This window comes from Abramis brama (genome assembly GCF_963993115.1).
Source record: "Abramis brama genome assembly, chromosome: 6".
Taxonomy (NCBI): domain Eukaryota; kingdom Metazoa; phylum Chordata; class Actinopteri; order Cypriniformes; family Leuciscidae; genus Abramis; species Abramis brama.
The window spans coordinates 30435133-30449124 of record NC_139968.1 but is presented as its reverse complement, the minus strand read 5'-3'; the positions used below and the strand labels follow the sequence as shown (position 1 = coordinate 30449124).

Below are 13992 nucleotides of genomic sequence, written 5' to 3'. Positions count from 1 at the left end.
ACGTCCTCCAGGGGAGGGAGGGCTGTTTCGAAAAGTCGTGTTTACACTATATGGTTCATAAATTCCTTTTGTTGGAGCAAGATTACGGTGTATACTTCTTGGACACGATGCAGATTTTAAACCCGGAAGACGCAAATAGCGGGGAAAAAATAACCAGTTTCCCCCTACAATAACAGATTTAGCATTGTCTTCAATGATGTTTAACATACATACCTCTGATAAAATTTAGTTTAGGGTTTCATGACCCTTTAAAACAATGGTAACAAAAAATAGTCATGTGACACATTCATTTATCTATCATCATTTAATCGCCATTGGAGTAGCCTTATAATGATAATTTATATTATGTTTATTTACAGAAGTATTGCTATATTGTGTCATCATACATACCTCAAACTTATCTCAAATATTACCCCTCCAAAGGTTTTTTTTTTTTTTTTTTTTTTTTTTTTTTTGCGGTAAGAAAACTTTTTCGATGTCAACAACATAGCATGACATCCACTTATGTCAATCATAATCGTTACTAGGCAACCAGCAATGGGAACGCCTGCTAGCGAACCATCATGGGCACTGACGACAAAAGTAAACGGGAGAACGAGACATTGTCAGATATTATTTACAGAGTTGTTAGAGTGTTTGGCAAACGGCTGGGGAATATGTTTAAAGCTTTTGTTTTGTTCTGTGTGTGCTTGTGTCGTCTGGTTGGTAAGTTATTAATGTTTTATGACTTCACTTCATGTACTTTTAGATACTAAGCATCCGTTTAAAAACCACTCAGGATTGTTTTACTGTTGTTTCAATAATAATAAAAAAAGGTTTTCAGTTTCTCATCACTTTAATATCTTTACAAAAAGCAATTTTATTTATTAGTTTAGGAGCCTGATGTGTAATTTTGCTGAAGGAATACTAAATGTAGGTGCTCAAAACAAAGTTTATCTTCTTATAAAATTATAACATGCAAAGTTTATCTTCTTAAAACATATAACATGTTATCAAAATTAATTTATCTTAAGGCACTTTATAACATTTCTTAAAATAATGTTTAATATTCTCATGCAAATTAAGTTAGTCCATGATCCAATCAGTAAATATAACATGTAAACTGAATAACATTAAATCAGCTGATCCACAGATGAGTGTTTTAATGTTCCACTTCTGTTAGTACACAAAAATAAGTGCTAAAGAAAAATCACATGCCACTCAAAAAGAAGAATTGCTTGTGTCCATTAATGAGGAACAAATAATTTCAGAACCACCCAAAACAGCTTGACACTTCTGCAGTCTTGCAAATGCTCTTATTATATAATCAATAGCATAGACCTGGATAAATAAAATATTAATTGTACATAGGGATGTATTATAGATTGGGGCCAACGCCGAGGGGCCCTTGATTATCGGATGCTGTCCAGAAATGTATTTAATATGTGTGCCTTGGAGCCTTTTATTCAAAATTTCAATAACAGTTTTGTTCAAATTATACTGAACAGCCATATTGTGTCATTTTTCTGTCACAAGCCACAATCTGTCTGATGGTCTGTTTTTTTCTTCTTTTATTTTGCAACTTTTTTTAATTTATACTGATGATCTTTCATTGTTATTCATCTCTTATATGTGACCCTGGACCACAAAACCAGTCACATGGGTACATTTTTTGAAACTGAGATTCATTCTCAAAGCTGAATTAAATAAGCTTTCCATTGATGTATGGTTTGTTTGGATAGGACAATATTTGGCGGAGATACAACTATTTGTAAATCTGGAATCTGAGGGTACAAAAAAATGTAAACAGTTGTCCATTTATGTTCGCGATTGTGCTGCATTCACTCGCAAAAATAAATGTTTTATATATTTAGGGTAGGAAAATCTTCATGGAACATGATCTTTACTTAATATCCTAATAATTTTTGGCATAAAAGAAAAATTGATAATTATGGCCCATCAATGTATTGTTGGCTATTGCCACAAATATACCCGTGCGACTTGTGACTGGTTTTGTGATCAAGGGTCACATATGATCTCACATCAAAGCCTCGTTTCAGTGCAAATACTTCATTTATGTTAGTGGAAAATGTTAGTGGCCCATTCACACCAATTACGATAACGATAAAGACATAGTTCTATATATATATATATATATATATGTTTTTTTTTTTTTGAGTCCACACCACAACAATAATGGCAAAGAGACACAATATAGTTTGAATTACTTTCAGAATGTTTTTTTTTTTTTTTTCCAGCTGATGAACAATAAAATAATTTTACAGCCAATCAGAATCCATTCTGTGTTAAGGGCGCGAGCATTTAAAGCGGAAGACAACAAAACTGCAGTACACGCTTAGAATAAACAGAACGATATGGTCTGCTGGTGTAAACGTTAGTTATTGTTGGCGGTATAGGCCTAGTTATCTTTGTAGATATCGTTCTTGGTGTGAACGGGCCTTTAGTCTGTGACAAAGTATATTTCTGTTTGTTTTCCAGATGTGACAGATGCAGTGAAGTCAGTGTCAGTGATGGAGGGAGATTCTGTCACTCTAAACACTGATGTTACTGAAACACAGCAATATTTGATGATACAGTGGACGTTCGGAAGCACAAGAATCGCTGAAGTCAACAGACTCACACAAACCAGCTCTACGTATGATGAGAGATTCAGAGACAGACTGAAACTGGATCAAACCGGATCTCTGACCATCACAAACATCAGAACCACAGACTCTGGACTTTATCAACTAACAATTCTCAGTGGAGAGACCAAATACACAAGTTTCAATGTTACTGTCAATGGTGAGTTGACCATTATGGCGTAATTTACTGACCATTCTTCATTTGAAATGTATCTTTGTCATTGTAATATTTTAATTTTGTTTTTGTTTTCTATATTCTTTTCAATATTCCGCACATCCACATTTTATGATATTGACTGCTTTAATTAAGATCAGAAGTGTGTGAGACTGACATCACAGTTATCTATCATTATCAGTGACTCCACAATCTTCTTCATCATCAGACAGATCATCAAGCTCAAACTGTGTGACGTCCAGCTGGGCTGTGAACAATTCAACCGTCACCCAGACTGAGGATGACAACATTACTGAACTCTATCAGCCAAGTTCAGGTATATCACTGATGATATTAGTGTTTATTTACAGAGCAGAACTCTGTTAGATGTGTTCAGGTCAATCAGTGTGATATTAGTTTTTCACTCTGTAATTCACTGTTAGTTCATAGTGGCCTGTGTAATGGAGCTAGTAAGAGCTGTGCAGGTAAACCTCACTCCCCTGATCTCAAGAAGCTCTCTAGCGATTGATGCTATGCTGCAGTCTTTTGCCTCCCATGCCGTAAGCCACGGTTCGAATCCCACTCGGAGTGGGTCAGCAGGACTGGTTTCACCTGATCGAAGTTAAAACCTAATACATATACATTGCATTGATGCAGTACATAGGTGTTGATTCATATTACATCTGGTGAGCACCCTATAATCGACTGCATAACACAATTAAATTGCAAAGTAAAATCTATGCATTTGGAAGATGCTTTTGTCATGCTTTTATCTATTTTTTAAGTGATTTACATTGCATTCAGGGTTTACATTTGATCAGCTCATGCATTCCCTGGGATTTATGGTTTATGGCTATTGGGAGGTAAGGCATTTGCTTGCTTTTTTGTATGTGAGTTTACATGAATTGTGAACAGACAGCAGAGGAGCGACAGAGAAGTGAATCCCGTGTCCGAGAGCTGTGTTGGGTCTGCTCTATAAAACATTAGTAGGCTACTCAATGAGAAAATAGATCATGGAGAAAGAATCACATAATCACTCACGTTTCTAGGAGAACTGAGACTAAAGACAGCCCTTAAAAGAGTAGAACTGCCAATATTAAACAATCCTAGCTTATGTTTTTTTTGCTGAAAAAGGAAAAGCTTGTGGATTCATTGCCTTCCCAATAGATGCTTGGGCTCCTACTAACCCACAAAACCATGATATACGTTTTATATGGAAACTTTATAGCATTTTTCTTTTCTTTTTCTCAGACCACGTCCACTGTTGTGGTTTCACTGAAGCTGTGATTCAATTGGTCGTCTCTGCTCTGGTGGGCGGGGCTACTGTTGCTGTGCTGGTTTATGACATCAGATCTACAAGAAGTGAGAGAAGAAGAGACCAGACATCACTGTCAGACTGAGTCAAATCAGACCAACAGTGTGAATTGAGCAGAAGGTTTAGTTCCAGATATGTATAAAGCAGATATAAAGCAAACTTACATTGATTCTCTGCACAATTCCTGTTCCTTGCACAGCTATTTATCAACAGATTGTTTTTCAGCGTTCTCCTGTCTACATTTATAACGTCACAAAACAACATAGTTCAAACAGTTGTGTGTGGACATGTGATTCACTGAATGCACGTGATTCACTATCAGCTCAGTTTGTGAGGCGAAGTGAAACTGTTTGTAAAAGAGTCCAGCTTGTAGAGGAATTAAGGTCAATAGGGGAAAAGAAACCTCATACTTCACATTCTACATGTCCAAAACGGTTTTAATTTAATCTACTTTAAGGAAACAAGTCTGATTAATAAGATTTAAGCAAACTCCTATTCTTTTCCAACAGCAATTATTATAATGCAGAAGATGCTGCTTTGGCTCCCCTTTATGACTGAATATGCAAACACACTCTGTTTTTACATCGGGTCAGTGCATGTTGTAGTTCAATGAGAGTCTATTATATGTGGAGCTCCGGCAGTGTCATTTGTATTAGGAGAAACATCTGAACTGTTCATCATTACAGTACTACACTATACTAAATAGCAGACAAGATTAATGTTTTTTTGGATATTAAACTTTATGTTTATGTCTCGGTTAATCTGTGCAAATATAGATCTAGACCATAGTGTGGACCAGTGGATCTAGACAACTCGAATTCTATAAAATGTTTAACCTACTAATTAAGATAAAATGCTATTTTTGTCTTTACTGGTTGTTGAATATGTTATAATGTTAGAACAATAGTGTGAATAAATCATGCTTTGGCGACAAAAGAACTAACCACTTACTAAATAAAAATAGTAAAATAAGACATACTGTGATTGCAACATCATGACAGAAAGTTTGAACACTGGCATAATCCACTTTATACAGCAGCGGTTAAAAAAAAAATCTTATAACCAAACATAAACACCTTGTTAATTATTCAAAATAATTACTTTGTTAATAATTCGTTACACAGAACTTTATTATATTAAATACACCTTCACAAAATCCAAACATTCAGTGTAAGAAAATTATTTTTAATAAGTTTTAATTGATTCACAGCTTATATAATGTTTTGACCTCGACAACCCAACTGCATTTTACCGCAAACTTGCGACTAGTTAACTTTCTAAAGAAGGCGCAATCGCTTGTTTGCTAAGGGGTCAAAATTCTTGTTTTTCCTGGGTCAAAATTTGTCTTCGGTGGTGGCCGACGGACACTGGCATCCTTTCTTGCCCCGTTTTTTTTTTTCTTTCTTTTTTTTAAGCTGTGATTTTACCACTGGTTTGATTTGTTTACATTAGTGAATGTTGTTAGGGGTTAACAGTTTAGGACCCAAGGACCACATGTTAGAAAGAAGACCCAGAGTCAGAATTATAAACAAATGTAAGAAAAGTTTTACTGAAGATAGTTTGCAGTTTCATCAGCAGAAGTCAGCTTCAAGACTCACACAGGAGTTCGTAGGCCGCCCCGCTTACATTTATAAAGATCACAGCAGTTATACCATTTCCAAGGTCTCAGCTACGTTATTGCTTACAGGTTGAATGATTCTCATTGGCTAAGAAATATATAAACATAGTAATTTTCCACACATATACAGATAGACAGAAGCATATCTCCATAGATTATGCAGCTGACACTCGGACCCTGAAGTCAGGCACGTCGTGACCTTCCAGGTCACAGATTTGGGTTTCTGGGTGCCAGTATTTCCCAAACAACAACTCAGTCAATCTCCAATAATGCCAGTGGTTCCTTAACCTGTAAGCAAGAAGACTAACACATACCGACACACAGCTTTTCCAAGGTTGGATTCGGCCAGACTCTACAGGAGTCTCGTCTCAAAACAACAAGATAAGTTATTTTTCTCAAGGATATAGGACACTTTAGTCTAAATGGAAAGTAAGGCTTTAACAAAGAAATGGTCCCTTAAACTATCGGCTTCAATGACCCCTATGTGATTTAACACGTTGAAGACCTTTCTCAAACACAAAACAAGTCCATATTTAATTTCTTGAAGCCAGGCTAAATGAGCAAGCACTGTTACTGCATTCAAATATCAAATACTGACATTAAAAAGAATACATGTAAAGAACATTTCAGTAATGACACTGGTAACTTCAATAACAAAATAAAATCTCCAGATAAGTCATTCAACTCATTTGATATTTAGAAGGAAAAATATTGATTAATACCTTGATTATAATCACTCATATACACTGAAGCAGCAGTGGATTCCAATCCACACCCTTCAATGTATTAAGCTATAACTAACATGAACCATGAGCAATACATTTGTTACTGTATTTATTCATCTTTGTTAATCTTTTCTAATAAAAATACAGCTGTTCATTGTTTGTTGATGTTACTTCAGAGTGCATTATACTTAATGTTAACAAATACAACTTTTGATTTCAATAATGTTGGCTAATAGTAAATGGTGAAATTAACATTAATAGAATAGAATAGAATAGAATAGAATAGAATAGAATAGAATAGAATAGAATAGCCTTTATTGTCATTGCACTGTGGAGGTACAACGGAATTTAGGGTGCTCTCACAGAGCCACCCTTGCACCACACACACACACACAAAAAAAAAGGTAACAAAAAAACTACAAAGGAACAATAGACAACATACATCAGGACAAAAGACAAAGGCTAAACGAACGATGTTCTCTCGTTAAAATGTAAAATGTAAACGAAACAAAATATAAAAAGAATATATATTTATATGTAAGCAATAAGGTACGAGAGGCTGTGCTGTATGAAGTAACCCCAGCCGTTACTTATTCACGATACAGCACTTGCCTCGAGTACCTTATTGCTTTTATAAAACGGTTGCCACACAATACAAATATTAAAGCCGAAAAATATTTATCTATGCAACTTTCATGAAGTAAAATCACTAAAAGCATTCCTTCCGCTGGAAAAAAATAGTCCCTGATCGTAAACAGCAACAGAAGTTACATACATTATTTCGCCAATAGATGGCGGCAAAGACTGTCTTATGAATGAGTCAGTTGGTAGAGAAGACTTTTATATTGAAAAGACTCAAACTTGTTTTCACGGAGAAGGAAGAGCAACTGACTGATGACACGGGAAAACCCCTTAACGGTTAACTGTTAAAACGACAAGATATCGCAGCGGACATTCAAACTGAATATTTTATTATGAATATAGGACTGACCTGAAGGAAAATGCAATGTCTACTGTGAATGCAGGTAACTTTACACTCGCTTTCTCGATCTCTCACAATATCAATGAGATCGCACATGTGTTTAAGTTGCTAAGAGTGGTTGCTAGGGGTGTTGTAGTGATACATAGAACCATTGGGTGAAGCGGTCATATAGCCGCTTTCCGACCGGAGGCTATAGTACCCGGATGTCGGCGTGTTCGCACCGCAGGAACTAGGAACGATTTTAGTTCTAGGAACTCCATTTGTAGGAACTAATTTAGATCCTACTTCAGAGTAGGGTCTAAACCAGCACTGGAACTACCCGTGACGTTAGTGTACGCTGATGACCGAACGCACGCGGAACACCAGCACCCGCGATTTTAAAAACAGCTAGAATGTAAACACACAGATTATAGCCTATATATTTACTCCATAAACTAACTATACAAACATGGAAAACAGTGATAGATGGGTCTCTAAACCTTAAATGCTGAAGAGAAAATTAAACGCAACTTTGAGGGGACCAATCCAAACATGATTATGTAGGCTAATAGCCTTTTTTCATATAGCCTACTGTCTACTTTCTATAACAGTTCTATCTAATAAGATATTAAACAGTACTGTTAGACAGATCGCTAACTAATAAACACAGAGAATGCGAGCATTGTTTGCTCTGGCGTTCTCAGCGCCGTCAATATAAAGGTCCGTCGCGCCGTCAAAATAAAAGTCGCCGTGCTGCGTCACTCCCTTACACCTCCTACTAGTTCCTAGTATGGCCACTTGGCCAGTGCGAACGCAAACAGCAAAACCGAGTTTGGGGGAGAGTAGTTCTTAGAACTGTTTAGAAGTGGACAGTTCCTAGAACTAAGTTCCTAGAACTACTTGGTCGGAAAGCGGCTAATGCCTAAAAGCTGCTGTGTGACAAGGTGTACAGAAAACAAGCTAAAAAACCCCAAAATAAGTTTTTATAGCTCTTGACCCCAAAAAACGAGTGTTTAGGACATAAAAGTGGATACAGGCAGTTGAGACAGAGCGTCACGTGTCTCATTACTCTGAGAACTAACGTACGTCCGCTGGAGGAGACCGTAATCGGCGACACAGGATAGTTTATCTTACAGAAATATAATATATAAAACTGACATTTGGATATTTGACTCACCAGTGACCAAATGTTTAACTTACTGCAGATGTAGTGTATTTTTAGTGCATACTGAGTGTCAGGATCCCACAATTTACCCATTCGTTCCAGCCTGTATCCACTTTTATGTCCTCAAACGCTCGTTTTTTGGGGTCGACAGCTTATGAAAACTTATTTCTGGGTTTCTTACCTTGTTTTCTGTACACCTTGTCACATAGCAGCTTTTAGGCATTTTTCTGTCTTTTGTTAGAAGCAAGAAATTTGCAATGCAAAGTCAATGGGGACGGTTGGTTTGTTTTCCCCCTTGGTGGGCGTGGTCTTCAGATTATGACGCGTTGCGCTCTGTCTCCGACTCTGTCTCTGACGCCGTGTTTTATCGTGAATAAGCACAGCTTATTCAGAATCAAGGATTGAAACTAACCGTTATATATATATATATATATATATATATATATATATATATATATATATATATATATATATATACAGTGCAATGCATAAGTGAATACACCCATGCTAAAGTTGACTAAAAAGAGGAATAAAAAATCATATTTTGGAATGCCTTAATTTAAAAAATTAGGAAAAATCCAACCTTTAAGGACACCAATTTTCTTTGTGATTGAATAATGTATCGTAAATAAATAAATGTTCTTCCTTAAAATACATGGTGCATAAGTGAGTACACCCCTATGTTAAATTCCCATAGAGGCAGGCAGATTTTTATTTTTAAGTATTTTTTTTATTTTATTTTTAGGATACTATGCATCCTGATAAAGTTCCCTTGGCCTTTGGAATTAAAATAGCCCCACATCATCACATAGCCTTCACCATACCTAGAGATTGGCATGATTTTATTTCAGTTAGCCTAAAAGCTAGTTTGATTTGCATTGAGAGATGATCTTATGGAAAGTACCCCATGCCAATCTCTAGGTATGGTGAAGGCTATGTGATGATGTGGGGCTATTTTAATTCCAAAGGCCAAGGGAACTTTATCAGGATGCGTAGTATCCTAATTTTTTTTTTTTTTAAATACTTAAAAATAAAAATCTGCCTGCCTCTATGGGAATTTAACATAGGGGTGTACTCACTTATGCACCATGTATTTTAAGGAAGAACATTTATTTATTTACGATACATTATTCATTCACAAAGAAAATTGGTGTCCTTAAAGGTTGGATTTTTCCTAATTTTTTAAATTAAGGCATTAAGTTCAATTTCCAAAATATGATTTTTTATTCCTCTTTTTAGTCAACTTTAGCATGGGTGTATTCACTTATGCATTGCACTGTGTATATATATATATGTGGTGATGCGCTCCATCATGATAATGATTAGGGGCGGACCGGGTATGCGCGGCAGATATAAAAAAGGGACGGGAATGGCGCCCAAGCGAGCGCGTCATTCTCGTTCTGGAAGTGACGTCATCCTGGCACGCAGTGTTTACGTTCGGGAGGTAAGAAATGTTGGTAGCTGCTTAATTCTGAACGTGCGTTAGAAAAGATAATTTAAGACTCGTTCAATTCACAGTGCGACTGAGGAGGACTGTAAATTCATTGATAACGTATCCGTTACGGCAAGCCTGTAATTTGCACCCTATTGAGTGCACTGAGCGGTGTGATTCACTATTTTACCGGTAAGTCATACTCATGTCAATGTTAAGTTCATGAGATCATAAATGTGTAAATTACAATTATCGTGTGTTATATATTTTTTTAGTAATACAGGGGTGGTGTTACAGCAGGCTTGGTGGGAGTAGCTGCTTAGTGACGACCGAATGGATTGTGTCTCCCCTTGTCAGAAACTCCTCGACCATTTCTCAGTGACTATTTCTGGAACAGCGTATTTGTTGTGATCATCTGACTAATACTTTCTCTTATCTCTCATCCGTCTTGAGACGGCCGGAACGATAGCGCATTGTCAGCCGTAGTCACGCATTCCAAATCTAGCAAATTCAGTGCTGGGGCCGGTTTCACAAAGATAGACTTTGACTATGGCTTAGATATAGTAGATAGTCAGACTTCAGATAGACATCTAAATCAGACCGTTGCACAAAGCACTTAAGACTCTGACTATCTTAAGTAGGACTACACTGCAATGCATTCTGGGTAAAATAAGACACTTTTCAAAACAAAAAACATGGCGGATCGAGTAAGCGCATTCAACCGCTCAGTGCAGTTTACCCCAGCGGAAAATATGTGTTTGTTGGAGGAGTATAAATGACGGAGTATGTTTTTATGTTTCCACTGTTCGATCGCGCCCGTGCCTCTCTCTCTCTCTCTCTCTGACACACACACACACACACACACACATTCCAGCATTGCAATCTTGACATCGCAGCCTGTTATTATGCAGCGTTCACACCAAACGCGAATAGAGCGTCAAATTCGCGTCTATCGCGTCTAGTTCGACGCTTGAACATTTTGAATCCATTCGCGCGTCCAAGGCGAATAGGACGCGCGTATAAAGCGAGCGTTTGAAGCGAAATAGACGGTTGAACAGTCACGGTGTATTGCATTTCACCCATGGCCCGTGACGCTTGCGTATGAAAGGGAGCGCGTCGATCGTTGCTCGCGTTGACTATGTAACGGCCCTAACAGTTACAAGGACATTTTACTTGGGAATGTAACGTTAGTAACAAGAAGAAATGTTTAAATTGACCCTTCGCTTAGCCCCGCCCTCCTTAGTTACTGTTGCTACGCCTGTCAAGCTTTTGCGCCTGGCACGTCTATTACAGTATGTATGCACTGGTTTCAGACATTCCTAAGGACATAATTAGTCATTTTTGGCAAACAGGTGAAAATATGAGAGTGCAATACTGCAGTATGCATTCGAGGGCTATATCCACGACATAATATGCAAACGATTAGAGAATAATTTCATCAAAATTGAAGTTAAAGCATAACGTTAGGTCCCAGCGCAAGCAGCAGCCGCCGCATACGCTGACCATTCAAATGGGAAACACACAAATTTGAGGAACAGCTTTGTGCATGCCCAGCAGGGTAAGTGAAATTTGAAAATATTCTAATATTTATAAAACAAACAGCTTATCCATATGTATTGTGGAATAAACACAAGACATTAGCCTGACCACTTTGCAATGATAACATTCTCCCGCTTATATTTTTAGCGCGCCAGGCTAACGTTACTGCTCACACGTCGTGGGTCACATTAGTGACTACTGTTATGAACTGATTAAGTTTGCATACCAACCTTTTCCTTGAAGATCTCCGGCAAGCCCCGTGATGTTCCTTCCTTTTACTAACTACCTTTTACTTTTACTAGAACTAACGGGAGAGTCGCGATCGGATTGGGGTAACGGTTTGGCTGTCGATTAACAAAATGTTGAAATATATTTTTAAGTAACGTTAAGTTATGTCAGTGAGCCTCCGTCTTGCCTTTAATCACACTGCTTGATCCACGAGCTGGACAATAACTTTATTCTAGAGCTGCTATAAAGCCAAAACACTTTACTTTTAATTTCCTATTATCAATGTAAAGCTGCTTTGGAACAATCTACATTGTTAAAAGCGCTATATAAATGAAGATGACGCCTGGCATTTCTCCCCTTGGGTTTTAGGTTTCGGGAAGGGAACAAAATCCACCACCCCGTCCAAACTTTTAGGATACCGGGTATCAGATTTGCACAATCCATACGCACAACGCTTCGGCATGTTTCCCTCGCTCGAAAGCTTGCCAGACCTCCCGCGCCTAGTTACGGTTGCTAAGCCACGATTGGCCTGTGGCGGTTTTCGGGCGTGGCTTAGCGAAGGGTCAATTATGAGCCATTTTCCCTTTTCTTTTGGCAGTTTGTAATGTAACTGATTGTTACTGCTGGTTGCCAAGGTAACATAGAGTCTTAGACCTAAGTTAGCCTGGGGGTAAGGTGTCTAATTTTTTTGGTCTAAATTAAGCCAGTCTTTATTTTTGTGAAACAGTCTAACTTGTATTAGACTTCACTGTCTATGAGCAAATTTTAGACTTGTCTAACACTATAGACCGGTCTAAAATAGCTTTGTGAAACCGGCCCCTGATCTTTGGGCTGGAGTACAGCGGCGAATAAGTGGGTTGTCATTTCTACTTGCTCTTTTAGCTGAAACATTGTCATTTAAATTATTTACGTTTGTAAAATTGTTATTGTCTGTTTTTGAATGTCATACATGTATTTCTAAATCCGACCTGTGAAGGGTATACTTTTAAAATACTGTAATCATCAGGCGACGCAGTGTTGGAAAGCTATTAATGAGCGTTGGCCAGTGAGTGGTTGCTTTTATTTTTTTGTGTAAACAACTGATTCCATCTGTCCACATGTGATAAGGGTTAACCAAAAGACTATATTGTGTGTGTGTGTGTGTGTGTGTGTGTGTGTGTGTTGTTGCTTATGTCTCAATTTGTCCTCTCTTCCCTTTATCCAGAGTTGGGGTGCCAGCTCAACGCCCACGTCCTCTGGTGTGGTGGTGGTGTGCTTATCGCTTGCAGTGTTCACAGAGGGTGATTGGGTGCTGTGTGGTGAGAGCACTAATAGTTGCAGTGTTTACCGGGCAGGCGAACTGAATCCCCAATTCTGAAATGGATAAGTGCTATGGTTGACAATGACATATTTATTCTAATGTGTGTTTGTATTATGCCTTTTGGTATTTTTCTTATTTGTATTTAATAAACGATTCGAAACATTTCCTTGTTGTCTGTTATCTGACCCAGTCCTACGGTGTACATTTTAGTACATCCTCAGACCTTAGACATATGAAGACAAGGCATCATGCCTCAGACTAAAAGGCTTCAGTCATTGGACAAAACGGCATCACGCCTCAGACTGAAAAGCTTCAGGTCTCAGGAAAAACAATGTCAGGTGTCAGGTCTTGTACAATTAGGCATCAGATGAAACAGCCTCAGACAAAAACGCATCAGACAAAAAGGCATCAGACATAAAGGCATCAGACATAAAGGCATCAGACATAAAGGCATCAGACAAAAAGGCATCAGACATAAAGGCATCAGACGAAACGGACTCAGACTAAAGGGCATCAGACTAAAAGGCATCGGCGAAAACGGACTCAGATGTCATCACATGTACGCGATTCATAGCTGAAAGAACGCTTTACTTGATACATTTCTAAAGTCTCTAAGGTTAATTAAAAACAAGAAAAGTTACAGATTCTTGAAATATTATATTTTTGACAATACCACTGATGCATGTTTCCTCTGTGTATGTCTTTTATTTATTTTATATATGTGAAGCTTTACATATACTTGATATAATTTAATTCCTGTAGAAGTTATATGTCCTTTATATCCGCTTGTTATCTGATACATATTCAATAAAAGAAAAAAAAGAGAAAGAAAAAAATAATGCTTTACTTCACGATAGTTTGCCAACATACAAGCTAGCTAGTTGAAATATGCCATCTAACTTTTTAAACGTGCAAATAAAACTCGTGAAAT

General features: G+C 37.6%; 1 protein-coding gene across 2 annotated transcripts; it reads left to right on the top strand.

The window, feature by feature from the left end:
- Positions 1-496: 496 nt before the first annotated feature.
- LOC311085732 (uncharacterized protein) lies at positions 497-9019 on the top strand. 2 transcript variants are annotated; one of them, XM_084118332.1, is made up of 4 exons: positions 497-705; positions 2479-2784; positions 2981-3115; positions 4030-9019. In XM_084118332.1, exons 1-4 carry the CDS (start codon positions 564-566, stop codon positions 4176-4178), a joined length of 732 nt encoding a protein of 243 aa, XP_083974458.1. In that variant the 5' UTR covers positions 497-563; the 3' UTR covers positions 4179-9019. The 2 variants fall into 2 exon arrangements, with proteins under 2 accessions (XP_083974458.1, XP_083974459.1); XM_084118333.1 differs by having other exon boundaries at positions 501-705; positions 3008-3115.
- The last annotated feature ends 4973 nt before the right edge of the window (positions 9020-13992 follow it).

Excerpts from the sequence above, each read along its gene's own strand:
- LOC311085732 (XM_084118332.1), top strand. The coding sequence starts at position 564 with ATGGGCACTGACGACAAAAGTAAACGGGAGAACGAGACATTGTCAGAT. Across the intron at positions 2,785-2,980 it reads TTTCAATGTTACTGTCAATG|TGACTCCACAATCTTCTTCA; the intron begins GTGAGTTGACCA and ends TATCATTATCAG. Across the intron at positions 3,116-4,029 it reads ACTCTATCAGCCAAGTTCAG|ACCACGTCCACTGTTGTGGT; the intron begins GTATATCACTGA and ends TCTTTTTCTCAG.